Source organism: Camelus bactrianus, chromosome 19 (assembly GCF_048773025.1).
Source record: "Camelus bactrianus isolate YW-2024 breed Bactrian camel chromosome 19, ASM4877302v1, whole genome shotgun sequence".
Lineage (NCBI taxonomy): Eukaryota > Metazoa > Chordata > Mammalia > Artiodactyla > Camelidae > Camelus > Camelus bactrianus.
In genome coordinates, this window is record NC_133557.1 from 32,825,511 (window position 1) to 32,843,723 (window position 18,213).

Below are 18,213 nucleotides of genomic sequence, written 5' to 3' on the forward strand. Positions count from 1 at the left end.
CTGCTGTTGGGCAGTAGGGTGAGATGTGGCTGCTGGCCCAGAGTCTCTGGCCCCGACTCCCCCATCTTTTCCCACTGCTGCATGGCCTCCACCTGTTTCTGCTGCAGGACGCCAGGCCTGGCGTTTGAATCTCCGCTCACCTCTTGTGTCTCCGAAACAGTGAGGTTACAGCCCTGGGCTCTGCTTGGCTGACAGGATGGATTAGTTCCTACGTGTGGAGGGGGTGCATGAGGGTTTCTCCCCAGGAACACCCATGTGACATGCCCAGCCACCCTGGGCTCCCAAGGGGAGGGGAGCTTTCACTCTTGGTCAGTTACAGAGGAGGGGAACCCGGGAGAGAGTGTCATCAACAGGCCCCGGATGCTGTGGGATTGCTACACCCTGCCCTGTACTCACACCAGAGGCAGAACCAAGGCAGGCAGGCCTAGCTCCGCCAGCAGCCACCTGTCCCTTCTGTCCATCACTCTGCAGGCCACAAGGTCCAGGCAGCCCTATCTGGAGGAGGGCGGCCAGTGCACCAAATGTGACAGAACCCTGCACGGGGAAAAGATGCATTCAAGTGCAAGACACACCAGTCAACCGATCCAAGAGTAAAGTTGATTGATACGGTTTCAGATTCACACTGCAGCCAACTTTTAAGAAACTACCTCTCACCTAGCTTTGGTTTAGTATTAAAGAACAAGCTGATAAAGTACACTTTCTTTTTCCAACCAAGTATCTGTGTAAGGCAAGGTTTTTTTTTAGTATACTCCAACCATTCTCACAATTTTTTTTTTTTTAGGAAAATGTCATTGTTTTTCATTTTAAAATGTTAACATGTTGGGGGAGGGTATAGCTCAGTGAGTAGAGCACATGCTTAGCATGTACGAGGTCATGGGTTCAATCCCAAGTACCTCTGTTAAATAAAAAATAATAAATAAATAAATAAAATAAACCTTGTTACCTTCCCCCCAAAAAACCCCAAAATAAAAAATAAAATGTTAACATGTAATGGGTGTATTATTTTTAAATGAATTATTATTTTTTACATTTCTGAGTTTTAATTTCTAACATGGTCACTCTTGATGTGTGTAACTCACATAAACAAAGCTCTTCGGGGGTCCTCCATAAGTTTTTAAGATTATGAGGCCCTTGAAACCAAAGAGTTGGGAAAGTTTTCTCAGAAGTACTGAGAAACTTTAAGTACATCCATAAACTAGATGATCATGCAACAGTGAAGTGACATTTATGAAGATGTGGGAAGAGCGCTAATACATTAGCATGTGGGCTACACAGAGGTCTGAACAGTGGCCACCAACATCCCAATGGGCAAATCCTCTCCAGGGGGATGGGGTATTGGTGCATCAAGATTTTTTTCTTTATACTTTGCAGTGATACAGTGAACATGTATTATGTTTGTAACCAGAAAAAATGTTAATAAAATAATGCCTACTCTATTTTCCTCATAGTGGACTTTGTGAAGATTAAAAACATTTTGAAGTGTCTTGAAAAAATTATAAAGCACTTTAAGTATATAAAGTTTTATTGAGTAACATGCAGATTCTCACAGGGCAGGACTGGGTCTTCAAATCTCTCTCTCTTCTCTGCAGTGAGACACATATGTAGTAAACACTAAACTAACATTGGGTACGCACTAAGTGTTTTAAAGCTATGAGTTATGTATCTACAATTGCTGGTCTTGGTTGAACTCTATCTTCCAAAGTTACGTTGATGTCTCAAGTCGAAGTCCCAGGACCTCAGAATGTGACCTTATTTGGAAATAGGGTTGTTGCAGGTTTAAGTAGTTAAATAGTGAGGTCACGTTGGGTTGGGTCCCAATGACTGGTGCCCCATAGAGACAGACACACAGAGGTGAAGCAGCCCGGTGACAACAGAGGCAGAGATGGAGTGATGCCCTCTAAGCCATGATGCCAAGGACACCAGCCAGTGCTCTGCTGGACACCCCAGTCCCGGGGGAGGCCCCCAGCTGCAGCAAGGAGAGCAAAGTTCATTGCAGCACCAGCCCTTCAGGCCAGGGTAGGTGGGGCAGAAGTTCAAACACTTCTGGCCACAGCGTTCTGGCAAGAGAGGTGGCTGAGCTCTGACAGAGCAAGCCCTACTCAAGCAGAGACCTGGTGGGCGTCGTCCCCGCACCGGGCCCCTCCCCAGCCTGTTGGCCTGGCTGCACCCTTCCAGTCCTACAGGAACAGGACCTGAACCTCCCCATGGAGGCTAAATGCAGTGCTGGGGTGCCTGGGGGTGCACCCATCTTGGCAGGAAGGATATCCCCACAGGCTCTGGGCCCCCATCTGTTGAAGTGTTCCAGGCCCCAGGCCTTTTTTTAATTTTTTATTTTTTATGTATGTATTTATTTTACAATATATTTTTAATTGCAGTATAATTGATGTATAATATATGTTACAGGTATACAACATAGTAATGCATAATTTTTAAAGGTTATACTCCATTTATAGTTACAAGACATTGGCTGTAGTCCCAGTGTGTACCGTACAGCCTTGTAGCTTATTTTACACCTCCACCTCCATGTTCCCCCTTCCCCTTCCCTCTCCCCTCTGGTTCCCTCTCCACCTCTGTGAGTCTGTTTCTTTTCTGTTATATTTACCAGTTTGTTGTATTTTTTTAGATTCCACATGTAAGTGATGTCTTAATGTATTTGTCTTTCTCTGTCTGACTTACTTCACTCAGCATAATGCCATCCAGGTCCAGCCATGCTGGGCACCAGAACCTAGTACAACATTTTAAATCAACTGTACTTCAATTAAAAAGCAAACAAGCAAATCATTTAATATATGGGCAGAAAAACTGAATAGACATTTTTCCAAAAGAGGAGATGCAGATGTCCAACAGGAACATGAAAATTTGCTCAGCATCACTGATACCAGGGAAATGCAAATCAAAATCACAATAGCATCTCACACCTGTCAGAATGGCCATGATCAAAAAGGATACAAATAACAAATGTTGTTGAGGGTGTGGAGAAAAGGGAGCCCTTGTACCCTGTTGCTGGGAATGCAAATTGGTGCAGCCACCATGGAAAACAATATGGAGGTTTCTCAAAAACCTAAAAATAGAACCACCATATGGCCCAGCAATTCCACTCCTGGGCAGATATCTGCGGAAAACAAAAGCATTAATTCAAAAAGATACATAAACCCTGCTATTAACAGCAACCTTATTTATAACTGCCAAGATAAGGAAGCATCCTAAGAGCACATGAATAGGTCACAGATAAAGAAGATGTAGTATATATGTGTAATGGAGTACAACTCCCCCATGAAAAAGAAGAATATTTTGCCATTTGGGGCCCTTCATTCACTTTTTTTTTCCACTTCAAAAACCAGAAATTTTTAATTGGCATAAACATTTCCATTGCATCAAAAACAACAAAATACCTAGAAATAAGCTTAACCAAGGAGGTTACCTATACTCTGAAAACTGTACAACATTGATGAAGGAAATTGAAGATGATACAAAGAAGCAGAAAGATTTCTTGTGCTCTTAGATTGGAAGAATCAACCTTATCAAAATGGCCACACTACCCAAAGTAATCTGCAGATCCAATGCAACCCCTGTCAAAATACTCATGATTTTTTTTGCTTAACTAGAACAAACAAAATTTATATGGAACCACAAAAGGCCCAGAATTGCCAAAGCAATCTTTTGTAGGTCTTTTTTTTCTTTCTTCTTTTTGTTTTCTTTTCCTATGGTTTGATGCCTAGAGAAGTTCTTTTAACATTTGTTGTAAAGCTGGTTTGGTGGTGCTGAAATCTTTCAGCTTTTGCTTGTCTGTGAAGCTTTTGATTTCTCCATCTGAAGTCTGAACAAGAGCCTTGCTGGATAGAGTATTCTTGGTTGTAAGTTTTTCCCTTTCATCATTTTAAATATATCGTGCCACTCCCTTCTGGGCTGTAGAGTTTCTGCTGAAAAAGCAGCTGATAGCCTTACGGGAGCCCCCGTGGGTGTTATTTGTTGCTTTTCTCCTGCTGATGCTAATATTTTCTCCTTCTCCTTAGTTTTTGTCAGTTGGGTGACTATGTGCCTTGTTGTGTTCCTCTTGGGTTGATCCTGTGTGGTACTTTCCGCACTTCCTGGACTTGGATGACTGTTTCCCTTCCTAAGTTGGGGAAATTTTTGGTGATTATCTCTCCAAAATCTCTCTTCTCTCTTCTGGGACCCCTGTAATGCGAATACTAGAGTGCTTTGTGTCCGAGAGTTCTCTTAAATTGTCCTCATTTCTTTTCATTCTTTTTTCTGTTCTGCAGTAGTGATTTCCACTAATCTGTCTTCTAGCTCATTGGTCAGTTCTTCTGCCTCATTCAGTCTATTCTTGGTTCCTCCTAGTGTGTTGTTCATTTCAGTGGTTTTATTCTTCAGCTCTGGATACTCTATATTTTCCAGCTCTTTGCTAAAAACTTCACTCTGTGCATCTAGACTCCTCCTGAGTTCTCTGAACGTCTTCACCATCATTACTCAACTCTTTCTTGGATAAATTGCCTATCTCCTCATTGCTTACTTCTTCTTCTGGGATTTTATCTTGTGCCTTGGCCTGGGAGATATTCCTCTGCTGCCTCATATTGTCTGTTATTCTATTTGTATTTTTAGGTAGGTTAGTTACATTTCTCGACCTTGGAGAGGTGGCCCTCTGTGGGAGACGTCCTATGTGTCCCACAGTGCACTCCTCTCTAGTCACCCAAGGGCCATGGTCCAGCCAATCCCAGTGTAGAGTCTGGCCTGTGTTTGTGGATTCCTTCCACAGCCTTTGGGATGTTGTTTTCTTATTTCTGGTATCTGCCCCTAGTGGATGAGGCTGGAGTAGAGCCTTATGCAGGTTTCCTGGCAGGAGGAGCCGGTGTCTGCCCACTGCTGGGTGGAGCTTGGTCCTGAACCTCTGGTGGGTGGGCTGTGTCTAGAGGCCTTTGTGGCTCAGCAAGTTTGCTAATGGGTAGGGCTGTTCCCACCCAGTATGCTGTTTGGCCTAAGGCTTCCCTACTGGCTGTTGGTTGGGGATGGGTCTTGGTACTAATGATCCAATCAAAATGTCAGCCTCCAGGAAAGCTCATGTAGATGAACACTCCCGGATTGTCTGCCACCAGCTTTTATGTCCCCTGGGTGAGCCACAGCCATCCCCTACCTCCCCAGGAGACCTTCCAAAACCAGGAGGCAGGTCTAGCTGAGGTTCCTATAAAGTCACTGCCTCTGCCCTTGGACCTGGAGCACTCAAGATTCTGTATGCTTCCCAAAAGAATGAAGTCTCTGTCCTGTGGGGCTTCTGGAGTTAAGCCCCACTGGCCTTTGAAACCAGATGTCCTGGGCTTGGGCGGAACCCTGGGCTTGGGAGCCTGATGTGGGTGGGGCTCAGAACTCTCACTCCTGTGGGAGGGCCTCTGCAACTTAATTATTCTTCAGCTTGTGGGTCGCCCACCTGGACGTGTGGGTCCCGATCGTACTGTGAGCACGCCCCTCCTACCCCTCCCCAGCCCATTTTTAAGTGGCCCTGTAGGGTGGAAAGTTGGCCTTTCCAGGCAGCCAGAGCTGGGAGAACCAAGGGTGACTCCCCCCTCACGGGTTCAGGAAGGATGGAGCCTTGCCACAACCTGACTTTTAGCCTCCAGACTGTGAAAGAACTCATTTCTGTGGTTTCAGGCCCCCTAGTTTGTGGTACGTGTCACAGCAGTCCTGGGAACCGAACCTAACTGCCGAATTGCATGATTACTTTTCTTCAGCAGGAAGAGAAAGACTGTGGTTTGTATCGACTGTTTCCACCCTCGCTTCTAACAGCCACACCGGAGCTTGCCTGATGGCGAAACGCATGAGGGGCTGCGGGGGCCCCTTTGGGACAGACGTCTGTGCTTCCATCCCACCTGCTTTGCTGGACACCCCATTTCAGGGTGGGAGGGGTCCACTGTGACCCCAGGGGGCAAGGGAGCACCCGCTGTGTCCAGAACTCAGGGTCACTGGAGGCAAAGTGTCTGACATGGTTTTCAAATCTGTCCCCAGATTCTGACACCCTTCCTTTCCAAAGGTGGGGCCCAGCCCCCCTCTCGAGGGTGGGCTTTTCTGAGTGACTCACTTCAGACAAACAGAATGTACATGACTTCCACGACTAGCTCGTGTAGCTGCCCCCTTTGTCTTGGATGCTGCCCTGGGGACCAGCTGCCGTGCCGTGAGGCGGGGAACTGAGGTCTCCAGCCAATGCCTGTGCGAGCCAGCAACTTGGAAGCATTTGCCCGAGCCCCAGTCCAGCCTTCAGATGACCAGCACCTCCACCAGTGTCCTGACTGCACCCTCCTGAGAGGCTCTGCACCAGAACCACCCAGCTCCTGAATTGCTGATTTGATGGAAACTGAGATAATTCGTTACACATGATAGATAATTATTACAGCTCTAACTGGCCTCCCAGAAGGAGTCCCATTTTTGCTTTACTTTGTTAAGGAAAAGCATGATTGCTTTTCTGGGGAGGATTCCCCACCCCACCCCAATGTCAGAGGCTCCACGTAGTGACTGCCCCTCAGTGCCTTACCAGGGCCCCTAAGAGGTAAGATGCCAGGCGTGTGACCAGCCTGGTCTTCCGGGAATGTGTGAGCATGTGCCTGTGTGCCCAAAGGATGGGCATGCAGAAGTCACACCTCATGAAAATATTTTCAACGTATTTCCTTCCCCTCCTGCAGATTTGTGATGTATCCACCTTATTGGAGGCTGTGACTTTCCCACCACTCCCTGGAGACAGAAGGAGGGGTGACAGTGAGAGCTCCTTGGAGGCTGGGGATATAGCCAGGACTGCCCTAGGAGAGAGCCATGGCTATGGGAAAGAGGTGAGTGGGTCTCTCTGTGTCCTGGGGAGCAGGTACCTCTCCAGGGCCAGTACCTGGGGCCACGGGTGGGCCTGAGCATGGGCAGCATGGACATCTGCCAAACAGCAGAGGGGTCCCTCTGGGCACCTCAAGGGAGCTGTCTGGGTCCCCACATGTGAGTCAGGATGTCTGCTTGTTCTCTTTTGGCCACTGCAAGTCCCCATCTTGGGGCCAGATCTGTGTCTGTGAATAATCAGCTGCCCAATGGGGCCCACAGAACCATGGGGCACAGCCCTGGGACTCGAGGGTCCCCCCAGCCTCCAAGCAAGACCCAGAATCCTAAGGCTGCAGTGAGAAGGGCTAGCCTCAGACCTGACTCCAGTCTTCCTCCACAGTAGCGACCTGAGAGCCGGACCGGCAGAAAGGCCCTGTACTGGGGAGAGCTGGGGTGCCCTGCTCCCCGCAACAGGCAGGCCCCAGGCCAGCCCCACCCACAGCCAAGGGCTTGTGTGCTGTTAATGTGCTCATTTCTTAAAATTGACATGGTCATTAGAACTATTCACCATTTAGGTGATAAAACACAAGGGTGGGGCTGGCACGCGGCATCCCCGAGGCTCCTCCGGACCCACAGATGCAGGACACCACTGGGCAATTTAACCATTTCTTAAACACACGGTTTTTTTTTTTTTAATCATTCATTTGATTTAATTTTAAGTTCACTTTCACTACGTGGATGAGATGGGTGCGTATGACACTTGGCTTCCGCTACGAGAGAGCTGCCACTGCTAAAAGAAATCCAACCCTCAGTTCCCTTTCCACTCCCCTTTCTGAGTCCCACAGAAGCCACTTGTGGGCACGGCTGGGTTCCAGTCCTGCCTTGTCACTCCCTTGGGGGCTGTTTTGGTGGGGACAGGGAGAGGAGGCATGGGTCCCTACTTCCCCTTAAGCCCACTGCAGGGCATCGGTATCCACCGTACTCTCCGGCTGGGCCCCGAGAGGCCACGAACAATGTCCCCATAGGTTTCTGTAGAATGAAAGCTGTGGGCGCTGGAGGTGGCAACCACCTGGGTTCTGAGGCACTGGCCTTGGGTCCTATGAGAAACCCCCCATGCTTTCCACCAAGAGGATGGTCAGCAGGGATTCTGCCCCAAACCCCCGGCAGTAGGCTGGGGCTGCCATGGAGAATGGGGGGGGGGCAGGTGCTGCAGTAGAACAGCAACCGGATGCCCTGTGTCTGGGCAGGTGGCAGTCCTCAAAGGCCGGCGCTGGGGGATCTGGAGCTCCCCCCGGGCTGAGGGAGAGGAAGGTACCTAGCCAAGTAGGGTCTTGGCACGACAGGCCTAGAGCCAGGCCTCTGACCTGCAGGCTGGCGAGGGGGCCACCAGCCAAGAATGTCAAGGATGGAGCAGATGGTGGGGATGGCTTGAGAACCCTGCCTCTGCCCTCCAACATCTGAATCTGCAGGCATCTGGTCCCCTGCACCCCAATATCTACTCGGGGCTCCCTGAGGGATACTTGTGGCTGCACCAACGCACACTTGACCACACTTGTCCAGAGGCAAGCCTGAAAGCCCTGAGACCAGGAGCATTGTGGGAGTGTCTTTCTACTGGAGCAGGGGGCACAGGGGAGGGGGCCAAGACTCCAAAGGGCTCTAAGGACAGGTCCTCCGAGGGCCTGCAAAGCCCAGGGGAGGGGAGGAGGGACAGCGGGAGGCCAGCTTTCCCTCACAGGTGCTGGGCCAGAAGGAGGAGGGCCCTTCTCAGAGGAAGGGCCAGCAGGGCATGTCCACGCTGCCCACATCCCTCTAGACCATGGCAGTTTGCCCACTCATGGGTCCCTGGTGGAGACTGCCCACTCCCCTGAAGACTCAGACCAGGCCTCATCCCATCCCACCCCACTGCCACTCCCATCAGGGGCAATAACGGCAGGCCAGCCCAGGGTGCCACCACGTTAAACCAGTTCCTACCCACCAGTCCCCCAAACTCCACTGTACACACAGCTCCAGGGTTGGCCACAGTAACAGGATGACCGGGCCCCACACTGCCCAGAGGTCCTTCTCCATCCACCTCTTTCCTCCTCCACCCCTCCCATGGGCCCTGTCCCTCTCCCAGGGAAGACGCACAGGTGCTGTTGCCTTTGCCTGTGGTCAGGGCTGGTTCCGACGTGCCCTAAGTGACAAGGTGCTCACAGAACAACCCAGCATAAGGACCCATGTGTTCCTGTCACCATTGCTGGATTTATTGAGGTCCCACCAGGTCCACTAAGAGGGCTACCAAGAGGGGACCCCGCCACCGCCCAGCCCGGGGACTGAGGGACCGCGAGCCACACCCTGGTGGCTCCTCCAGGGAGAGTCACAGACTTGCCACAAGGACTGGGCAGCTCAGAGTGCGGAAAAAGAAGCTGAAGCCGGGAGTGCTGGAGAAGAGGGAGAAGCGGAACAGAGCTGCATCTAGAGAAAGTTGAACAAAACGAAACCAAAACCCGACTGTGTTCTTGTCTCGTCTCAGGGTCCAGGCGCCGCGCTGTCCGGAAGCCCCTTAGCCGGACATCTCCTCGCGCTGCTCCTTGTTCCTGCGCACCTCCGCGGCGTGCAACTCCTGCGAGGACAGGCGGCGTGGGCGGGGCCCTGCGGCTAGGATGGAGCGCGGCCTGCCCCTCCCATCCCTCTTGGGCGCAGGGGGTCCTGCCCGCGCCCCCACTCCCGGCTTGGGGGCCCTGCCCTCCGGCTCTCAGGCTTTAGGATTCCTGGAGTCCTTTCCTCCCTAGACTGGCTTGGTCCCATGCGCGGGAGGTGGGACCAATGAGGACACCTGAGCGACCAGGACTGAGGAACAACAGAGAGCAGGGGGAGGCCCGTGTCTCGGCCTGAAAGTGCGGCTTGAGGACCGGGGCTGGCCCTCAGTGCTACTGGGGTTGTGTCCCGACCGGAGCGTTGTGACTTAAGGGATTTCTCGGCGTGGGCAGGCTCCGGGGCCCCCTGGCACTAACCTCGTCCTGCTCCCAGGGGGCTCTAGCCCGGGCAGGGGCTCGCCTCACCCTGAGCTGGCCCCTGCAGGACAGGCAGTCACCGGAGAGACCGGACTGCGGGAGCGCTGGCGGTGCAGTGGGCAGGGAGCCGCCAAAGGAAGGGGCTCCTGGGGGCCCTCTGCTCGGGCCCCCGACCCCGCCTCGGCCCCACCCCCCACATCGGCACGCCCCTCCTGCACGGCCACGCCCTGCTGGCTCCGCCCCGCCCCTGCCTCGGCACCACCCTCCCCGCTAGGCCCCGCCCCTGCTGGCCCCGCCCATGCATCGGCCCCTCCCCCTCTCGGCCCCACCCCGGCGCGCACCTTCTCGCGCAGCCGCTCGCGCAGCGCCGCCAGGTGCGCCTCGCGGATCTCCTTGCTGAGTTCCATCTTGTAGTTGAGCTTCTCCTCCGCCAGGCGGCTGAAATTGTTGTTCTCCTCCAGCGCCTTGTGCAGCACCTCGCGCTCGTGCTCGCGTCGCTCCGCCAGCTGCTTCAGTACCTGCGCCTCCTGCGTCTGCGCGAGCGGCGGAGCGTGAGGGGCGGCGGGGCCCACACCGCCCCACCAGTCCTCCCCGCGCAGCTGTCCGGGCCACGCCCAGTGCCCGCCGTCCAGCCCAAGCCGACCGCCTCCCGCCCACCGGGCTTGTCCTCGAGCTCGGGCCTGCATTGGACTGCAGTCGGCGAGGGTGACCTCCTCGTCCCCAGACAAACCCTTCCTGTCCGTCCAGAGCCGCAGAGCTGCCCTCTCCCCGCTGGGCTTAGGGCGCCAACGCTCTGTACGTTCGGCTGCCTCTTCCAGACCCCGGGCGCCCCCTCGGGAAAGGTTGGAGGAACGGAGGAAACTAAACTCGTGGGCAGTCACTGAGCCTTCCCTGTCTCTTCCTCAGACGTCTGCTCGCTGAGCACAAAGTAGGTGCTTAATATACACCGGGTTCTGAGCTCCCTAGGGTCCTGGAGGCAAGGGAGGGGTCCCCAGGGCTGCTGGGAAGGGACGAGTTGGAACGAGGAACGTGGGGCTGCTGGCGCCAGACAGTCCAGCCCTGCTGGTGGCCCCTGGAGGAGACTCGAGGCTCCCAGAGGTTATTAGCCTCCCTCAGCCTCCTGCAGAAGGCTGCTGGGCTCCCACCCACGTGCCAGTCATCACTAGTTAACCCTGAGAAGCCTGGGTCCCCAGGTCTCACCAGACCTGCTATAAGGAAGATAAAAGCCACTGCCCCTGCCCAGTGGGCTTGGGCACCAGGACAGCACTCCTGAAAGCACGCGCTCTTCCACATGTGTTTCAGCCTTAGAGGGGCTGATGTGAGGAGAATCGGTGGGGAGGGGGCCCCACCTGTCCCAGGAGCCCCCTAAATGCCCAGCAGGTCTGACTCACAGCCCCCAGCACGAGAAGCCTTTCCTTTGGCCTCCCCTGCCCAGGAGGATACCAGCCCAGCCTCCTCTCCCAAGGCCCCCTCCTGGGGTTAACACCTGACCCTCCCACCTCTACCAGCATGGCCAAGGGCGCCCCCCTACCCCACCAACAGTGTCTGGTTCCTGTCTCCCTCCAGCTGACTGCCATTGAGGAATCCTTCCTTTTCCCTGTCTCATTCTGATTGCTCAAGAGGCAGTCTGGGGAATACAAGGTGTAGCCTCCCTGCTACAGGCCCACAATCAAGCAGGTGCTTGAAGTACCCTGCACCTTGGGATGCTGTCTGTGGCCAGTAAGACCTCTTGACCATCTTCATCAGGACCTGAAGAGGAGACTCCTTACCTTCCTCCGCTCCTCAGCTGCCTCCAGCCGCTTCTGCAGCTCCTCCAGGGAGGTGTCCTTCCTCTTGGGGGGGGAGGAGAGCACAGGGCTCTCTGGGGACAGGTCGGAAGGGGACTTGAGGATGACCTCAAAGCTCTGGCCAGAGGCCCTCTTGTCCAGCTGCTTCACCTCCATGTCTGCAGGGCAAGAGCAGGAGGGGGCTTCAGGAGGGCTGGTCAAGGTGGGGGCGGGCTGAGCACCTATCCAAATCAAAGGCTGGGGGAAGCTGTGTGGCTGCTCACATGGGACTCCCAGGGCTGGGCCCCCAGGGCCACCCACCCCCAGAGGGCCCCTCTCCATAAGCCAGCCTCCCTGGAGGCTCCTGGCTGCCATGGGAGGGGGAGCAAGGCCAGGTGATGGCAAGTGCTAGCAGGGCGGGGGCCAGCAGCACCCAGTGCACTCACCCCCATACTGGTAGATGGTGTTGGGGTGCGGCTGTGAGTAGAAGCAGGAGCAGATGAGCGACAGCACCGACAGCTCCTTCATCTTCTCCTTGTAGGCTGTGGGCATGGTGCCAGGTGAGCAGGTGCCACCGCACTCACGGCCCCCCCTCCCGGCTGCCCGGGCCTCCGACCTCTGACCCCATTGCCCACTCCTTCTGATGTGTCTCTCTGGGAGCTTGTTTGTCTTGCTCTCTTGTGTCCTCACATCGCTGACTCTCCAGCTCTTCCTCCCAGGTGTGGACTCTCCCCTTCCCTGGGCTCCCTCCCTGCTGGTTGCCCTGCACTATTCGCTCCATTCCCATTTCCAAGCCCCTGTGTCCACCCCCAAGACGGTCTGCCTCCTTCCCCATCCTTGTCTCTCTTGGCGTTTCTGTTTGTCTCCCCTTGTCTCTTTCTTTCTGTGTCTTTGTTCATCTTTCTGTCTTTCTGGCTCTCCATCTGTCACTATGTCTCTTCTTATCTTTCTCTGTCTCTGTGATTCTTTGTCATTGTGTATTTTGCCTCCCTCTGCCCCTCCACCTACTTCTTCCTCCCCTTTCCCTCTCATGGACATTTGCCCAGTTGTTAGAGAGACAATCCTGACTGGGCCACCACAGATGTGGAGCTTCTGGGAGCAGCACTTTCTTGGGCTGTGCTCTGAGATGAAGCCCTCAGACCCCCCTGTCCACCCTTTTACCCTGTAGTGTGGCTGCCCTGGGATGAAATCAGGCTCTCAGCAGACACTCGCTACCCATCAAAGGCCAAAGGGAAGGGAGCTGTCCGTTCAGCACCACAGCCCGCCCCCTAGCCTTACCCGGCACGTGCCCACAGCCAATATCTCCACTAACCCAACCAGTAAAAGGAGGTGATGCTGTTGAGGCCCTGGGCCTTGTCAGCAGAAGGGGAGCTACCTGCTCTCAGAATGGAAATAATTGGGTTACTTGTGTTCTATTCACAGTGAGCCAGGCCCCAAAGTAGACCCATGGATCCCATGTTTCACTGGCTTTCAACAATCCTCTAAGCCCAATACTGTCACTCCAATGCAACCAAGAAGATGCTGGGCCCAGGTAGCTCACAGGGCTTGTTCAGAGCTCTTCCAGGGCCACCCCAGGTGTCTGGGTTCTTTCCACCACTGCAGCAGGCCCCAAGACCAGGAGGCTCAGACCCACACCTGCCTCCCTGGCTGGAGAAATTGGTATAGGCCTCCAGAGAGACACTCCAAGGAGAGGGAATGTGGCTTCCATGAAGGAAAAAGCAGGCACAGTTACCCACAGCATTCTTCCAAGGGGCAGATGGTTTGGACAAGAAACTTTCTGATGAAATTTCACATGAGATAATGTTTTTAAATTGAATTCACATGAAACTGGGGAAGGTGTTGGTGCAGAAGCAGGACACGGGGCAGAGTGACCAGGCCCTGTGTGAGGGGACAGCTTGTGGCAAGCAGAGTCCTCCCAGCACTGGTGCAGGGAGTGATGTTGTTTGATCTAAATGTTCCGATGACCCAGACTCTTCTGGATTGAGCCCAAGAGGCTGTGAAGGGAGCACGAGGGAACCCTGAGCCAGCAGCAGGGAGAGCCTTTGGGGTCTCGGAAGGGAAACGAGGCGAAGACACATGGCGTGCTCATTGGCTCAGGAGGCGAGGAGGGCAGGGTGAGGGGGCCTCAGAGGGGACTTAGTCCGGACTTGCCAGTTGTATTTTCTCACAAGCAGAATCTAGTCATGTGTTATTTGTGTCATTAAAACATAGTTTTAGTAGTAACCTGTAACGAAAAAGAATATGAAAACGAACATAGGTATGTGTGTATAAGACTGAAACATGAGGCTCTACACCAGAAACTGACACAACACTGTAAACTGACTCCACTTCAATTTTTTAAAAAATGGCAAGAGAGAGAAATTATGTAAAGATTGGAATGAAAAAAATTTTTTAAGTTAATTTTAAAAAGGAGGCAGATGGCTACATCCCAGGACTTGTGCTTGGAAGTTAGAGGTTGTAAGATCAAACAGACCAGCTCTTCAGGAGCAGCAGACCAGGAGACATTTAGCCACTTGGAGAGGCTGGAGAGGCAGCCAGCCCTGTACTCAGAAAGGAAGATGGGGCAGGGGAGTTGGGGGGGGGGGTCTGCGTCAAGGGCCTACCTGGATCCTGGGAGAGGCCAGGAAGGAGGGGCCTCAGTCTCACCCTGCCAGCACCGTCCACCCTGGCAACAGACACCAGCCCCCATCCTGACCTTTCAGATAGCCCTTCCTCATTGCAGGTCGGAACTTCTGAATGAGTTTACCTTACAGGTCAGGAAACTGGGGCCTCACAGCTACTCAAGGCCCTCTCTGCCATGAGCCTGAGATTTTCCCAGGAAAAGGAGCTGAAGATTAACTACAGAAGAAGAATACCTTTACAGATGAGTGCCGGGGTCCCCTTTCTAGGCACAGTTGCCTCAGCATGGGAGGAGGCAGGCAGCAATTCAGGGGGAGGAGGGGGAGCTTGGGCAGGTGTGAGTATGGGCGCTGCATCATCAGGAGAGAGGGGAGGAACAGCCGGCTGGGGACAGAGGTCAGAGTTCTCTGAGGTATGGCTCTGCCCAGGGGCAAGTCTCCAGCTGGGAAGCGAGGGACTCTGTCCTGCGGCTTCAAACAGGGATGCAGGGCGGCATCTGATGGTCCCAGAGACCCCCGGGTTGGTTTTTCCAGGCTGATGGCCCACAAGGACCTTCCTTCTCAGAAGACCCGTCCTCAAGAAGCCCAATGGGAGGGGGCTTGGGAGTGAGGCCTGCTCTGTGGTCAGGCTGCAGATCACAGGGGACTGCATGGCAGGTGAGGGATTGCAAATTTGGAGAGAGTGAGCAGAGAGAAGCCTGTTGGGGGTAGCGGGGAGGGGAAGGGCAGCTAGAGAACAGGGCCAGGCCCAGCAGTACCCGCGCAGAGCAGGAGGTTATGCCCAAGTTTTCAGAGCTGGAGGGACTTAAAGTGTGTCTCATTGCAGAGGAAGGAGGTGGAGACCCAGACCTCTCCACAGACCCTCTGGGCCTCAAGGCATGCCCTCCCTTTTCTCCCCTCACCGGGACCCTCTCTTCCTCCCCCATCACTGACTTCAGGAAGTCCTTAAAAACAAATCTGTCCCGCTGGATTGCTTTCACACCCCCTCATGTCAAATGTTAAATGCAAAATGCATATGGGCCTTTTGGGTGATTACATCCCAAACAAGTGAGAGTTAGAGGAAGGCACTAGATCAGCTACAGCAGCTCCGTAACAATGATAATAGTGCCCACGGTGGGGGGAGTGGGGGGTCATAGTCCTCTCAACTGACTCTCAAGACCACCCAGCCCAGGCAGACACCCTCATCAGCCTCGTTTCTACAGAAGAGACAGGCTCAGAGAGGGCAAGTGGCCCACCCAAAGTCACACAGCATGCTAAGATGGGAGCCTTATGGGAAGGTCTTCCAGAATCAGGAGGGAAGGGGGCCCCACAGATTTCTGATCATCCCTAGAAGGGCCCTGGAGGCTGTTAACTACTTATGGACAGATGAAACTCCTCCAACAGTGCTAGGAGCCCTGCATGGCAGGAATCACAGGCAGAATTCCCCTTTTTCTGGGAAATGTGACTACAACAGTCCTGCTACCTGGCCTGGATCGGGCATTCACCTCTTGCCAGGCCCCAGGCTAAGCACCTTTCCCAAAATGTCTCATTCAACCCTCAGAACAAACATGGGGGGGGTGCTGTTAGTATTGTCCCCTCCATATGGGGAAACTGAGCTGCTGAGAGGCAGGGTAGCATGTGCAAGTCCTCACATCTTGCCAGAGTTGCACAAGGGGGTGAATATGGGCAAGATTCTATAAAAGTGCGTGGAGAGCTTAGTGCCTGAGGACACCAGGAGGTGGTGTCCCCAGAACACAGCCCAGCAGGAGGCACTGGAGGGAGAGGCGGGGGAAAGCTTTCCAGTCTCTTCAGGAAGAGAAAGCTAAGAGCAAGTCTGCAGCAGCCACAGACCAGGGCAGAGAGGACCTTCAAGGCCATCTTGAGGCACAGAAGGCTGCTCCAATCGAAGATGTGTTTTCATAGAGAAGCTGTCACTGGTTCACCTCTACCAGTTTTGGCCACAATTACCAGCGCTGTCATGTAGCCACTTCTGTCATGTAGCCAGGCCTCCCTCCCATCAAGCAGTTATGGATGGGAGAAGCTGCAGGTGAGCACAGGCATGGACACACGTGGGCCGTGCTCTGTGGAGGGCAGCGCTGATGACAGAACAGGAAAGTCCCAGCCCATGTGCGGTTGGCCAGGGGGCAGTTCTCTGGCTGGCACTGGAGTACATCTTTGAAGCAATGGCTATGCTGGACAAAACTAACCAATTGTGTTTGTAGTCTCCCTTTTGACACATTAGTCTCCCTAATGGCAACTTCGACACCCAGAGAAATCCTGGGAACAGGTGTGGGTCAGCAGTGCCCCAAAGTCTGGCAGAGAAGAGGGTCTGGTGCGGGGGCCCTGAGGTTGGAGGGTCTGGACCCAGCCCCCATGGCTGCCCACAGTGAGGCTCTGGCTGTGTCCCTCCGCCGCCTAACTCCAGTCTGCTCATGTCAGATGGACGAGAAGGAAGCCTGTTCCCGGGTGAGTGAGGGAAACGCTGATAAGTGCTCCCAGGAGTGGCTGTCCACTAACCCCCAGCTCAGGCACAGGTGGTGAGTGAGGACCCCCAGCCTCACTTCAGGCTGGGTCTGGGGCAGCACCAGCCACCCTCAGTTGCTGGTCTCAGTAACTCTGGGGATGCCATCGAGAGGGCAGGGGGTGGGTGAAGTCCAGATGGACAAGACCTCCAGACTGGGTGGGGGAGTGGTGTGGTCAGTGACCCACGTGGTCCCCTCCATATAAGTAAGGTGCAGAAGTCACTTGGGGCAGGAACCCGCCGAGTCTGAGGGGCGGGGTCAGGGCGCTGAACATGTGGGTGGGCGGGGCTCCGGCGCCTCCGGCCAAAGTGGGCGCTCCCGAGAGAATACGGTCACCTGGGGAGAGGGGATCACAGCGACCGGCCCCCTAGGGCTGAGGGAAGGGTGTGGGGGCGGGGGTAACAGGGTGGAGGTGAGGGTCCTCCTGCACAGCCATTCTGGGCCCCAAGGGCAACGATGAAGCTAGTCTCGGGGCTGCCGGACAGGGCAGAGCGTTCCTGGACAAAGCTACGCCCGCGTCCTCGCGCCAAGGGTCGCCTGGCAGCTCGCCCGCGTCCAGTTTCTGCCCTGCGTTTCCCGCCTCGCTCCGTGGCCGCCCCTCCACTGGTGCTCAGAGCCCGCAACCGGCCAGAAGGAGGGGGTCGCTGCACTTAGCAGCAGAAGGTCCGCAGCTGGGGAGGCGGGGCGGTAGGGGAGGGAGAGGCAGACGCCCCCATGCTAGGAAAGCTCGGAAACCTCAGAGGCCCTTCCCCCATCGAAACCCGCAGCGCAAAGGGCGGTGGCTTTTTCGACGAAGGGCGGGTGGCACCATGTCGCAGAGGGTGGTCCCGAGCCCGCAGCGGCGAGGGGAGGGGCGGCGACGCGGGGTGCGGGTGCGGCGAGGCTCGCTCTTGGCTCAGGTTTCCTTCCCCCGTCTTCTCGCAGCACCCCCTCCTGCCCCCCGGCCGCTCCACTGGCGCAGGGAGGTTGCGGGCCTCGCCGGCCCTAGGCTGGGACTCCCGCAAAGGGGTCCCGCCCTCCTTTCTCCGGCCCCCCCCCCGCGAAGGCGCGGTCGCATCAGGGTCTGCAGTCGCCTCACGGGACCCTGCGAGCGCGCCCACCCAGGGTTCTCGGAGCTACGCTGCCGCAGTCGCGCCCGGACTGGTACGGCGGCGCCCCTGCGCCGACGCCCCCATTCCAAGAGCAGCCCCTGCCCAGCAGCCCAAGTCCGCTAGGCTGGCGCCGCAATCCCCGCCCTATGGGCACCGGGTCTACCCAACTTGGCGGCCCCGAACCCAGGCTCTAGTGGGTTCTGCCCGGTGCGCGCCTGCACCCTTGCAGAACGCGGGGTCCGAGAAGGGAAAATGGTCCGCAGCCGGCCCAGCGGCAGGTGAGGCCAGACAATAGCCTGTGCTCAGAACCCGCCGCCCCGAAGCTCGAGGCCCCGGGCGCCTACCGGACAAAGTGCTGGCCATGGTGCTGGCGGTGGCGGGGTGGAGGAGGCTGGAGATGCGCGGGCGGCGGCTGGAGCTGCAGTAGGCGAATGCTGCAGTGGCGGGGAGGGGAGGGA

The 18,213-nt window shown here is 55.1% G+C and overlaps 1 protein-coding gene across 1 annotated transcript; it reads right to left on the reverse strand.

Moving 5' to 3' along the window:
- Positions 1-9,005: 9,005 nt before the first annotated feature.
- On the reverse strand, positions 9,006-18,213 carry STMN3 (stathmin 3). Its single transcript, XM_074347663.1, has 5 exons — positions 18,100-18,213; positions 11,992-12,087; positions 11,549-11,724; positions 10,121-10,312; positions 9,006-9,388 (listed from the first exon to the last, which is right to left on the reverse strand). Exons 1-5 carry the CDS (start codon positions 18,116-18,118, stop codon positions 9,329-9,331), a joined length of 543 nt encoding a protein of 180 aa, XP_074203764.1. The 5' UTR covers positions 18,119-18,213; the 3' UTR covers positions 9,006-9,328.

Bases quoted from the DNA above. Each gene is read 5' to 3' on its own strand.
- STMN3 (XM_074347663.1), bottom strand. The intron at 11,725-11,991 runs GTGAGTGCACTG...CTTGCCCTGCAG, and splicing joins CACCATCTACCAGTATGGGG to ACATGGAGGTGAAGCAGCTG. The intron at 9,389-10,120 runs GTGCGCGCCGGG...CTGTCCTCGCAG, and splicing joins GCGAGCGGCTGCGCGAGAAG to GAGTTGCACGCCGCGGAGGT.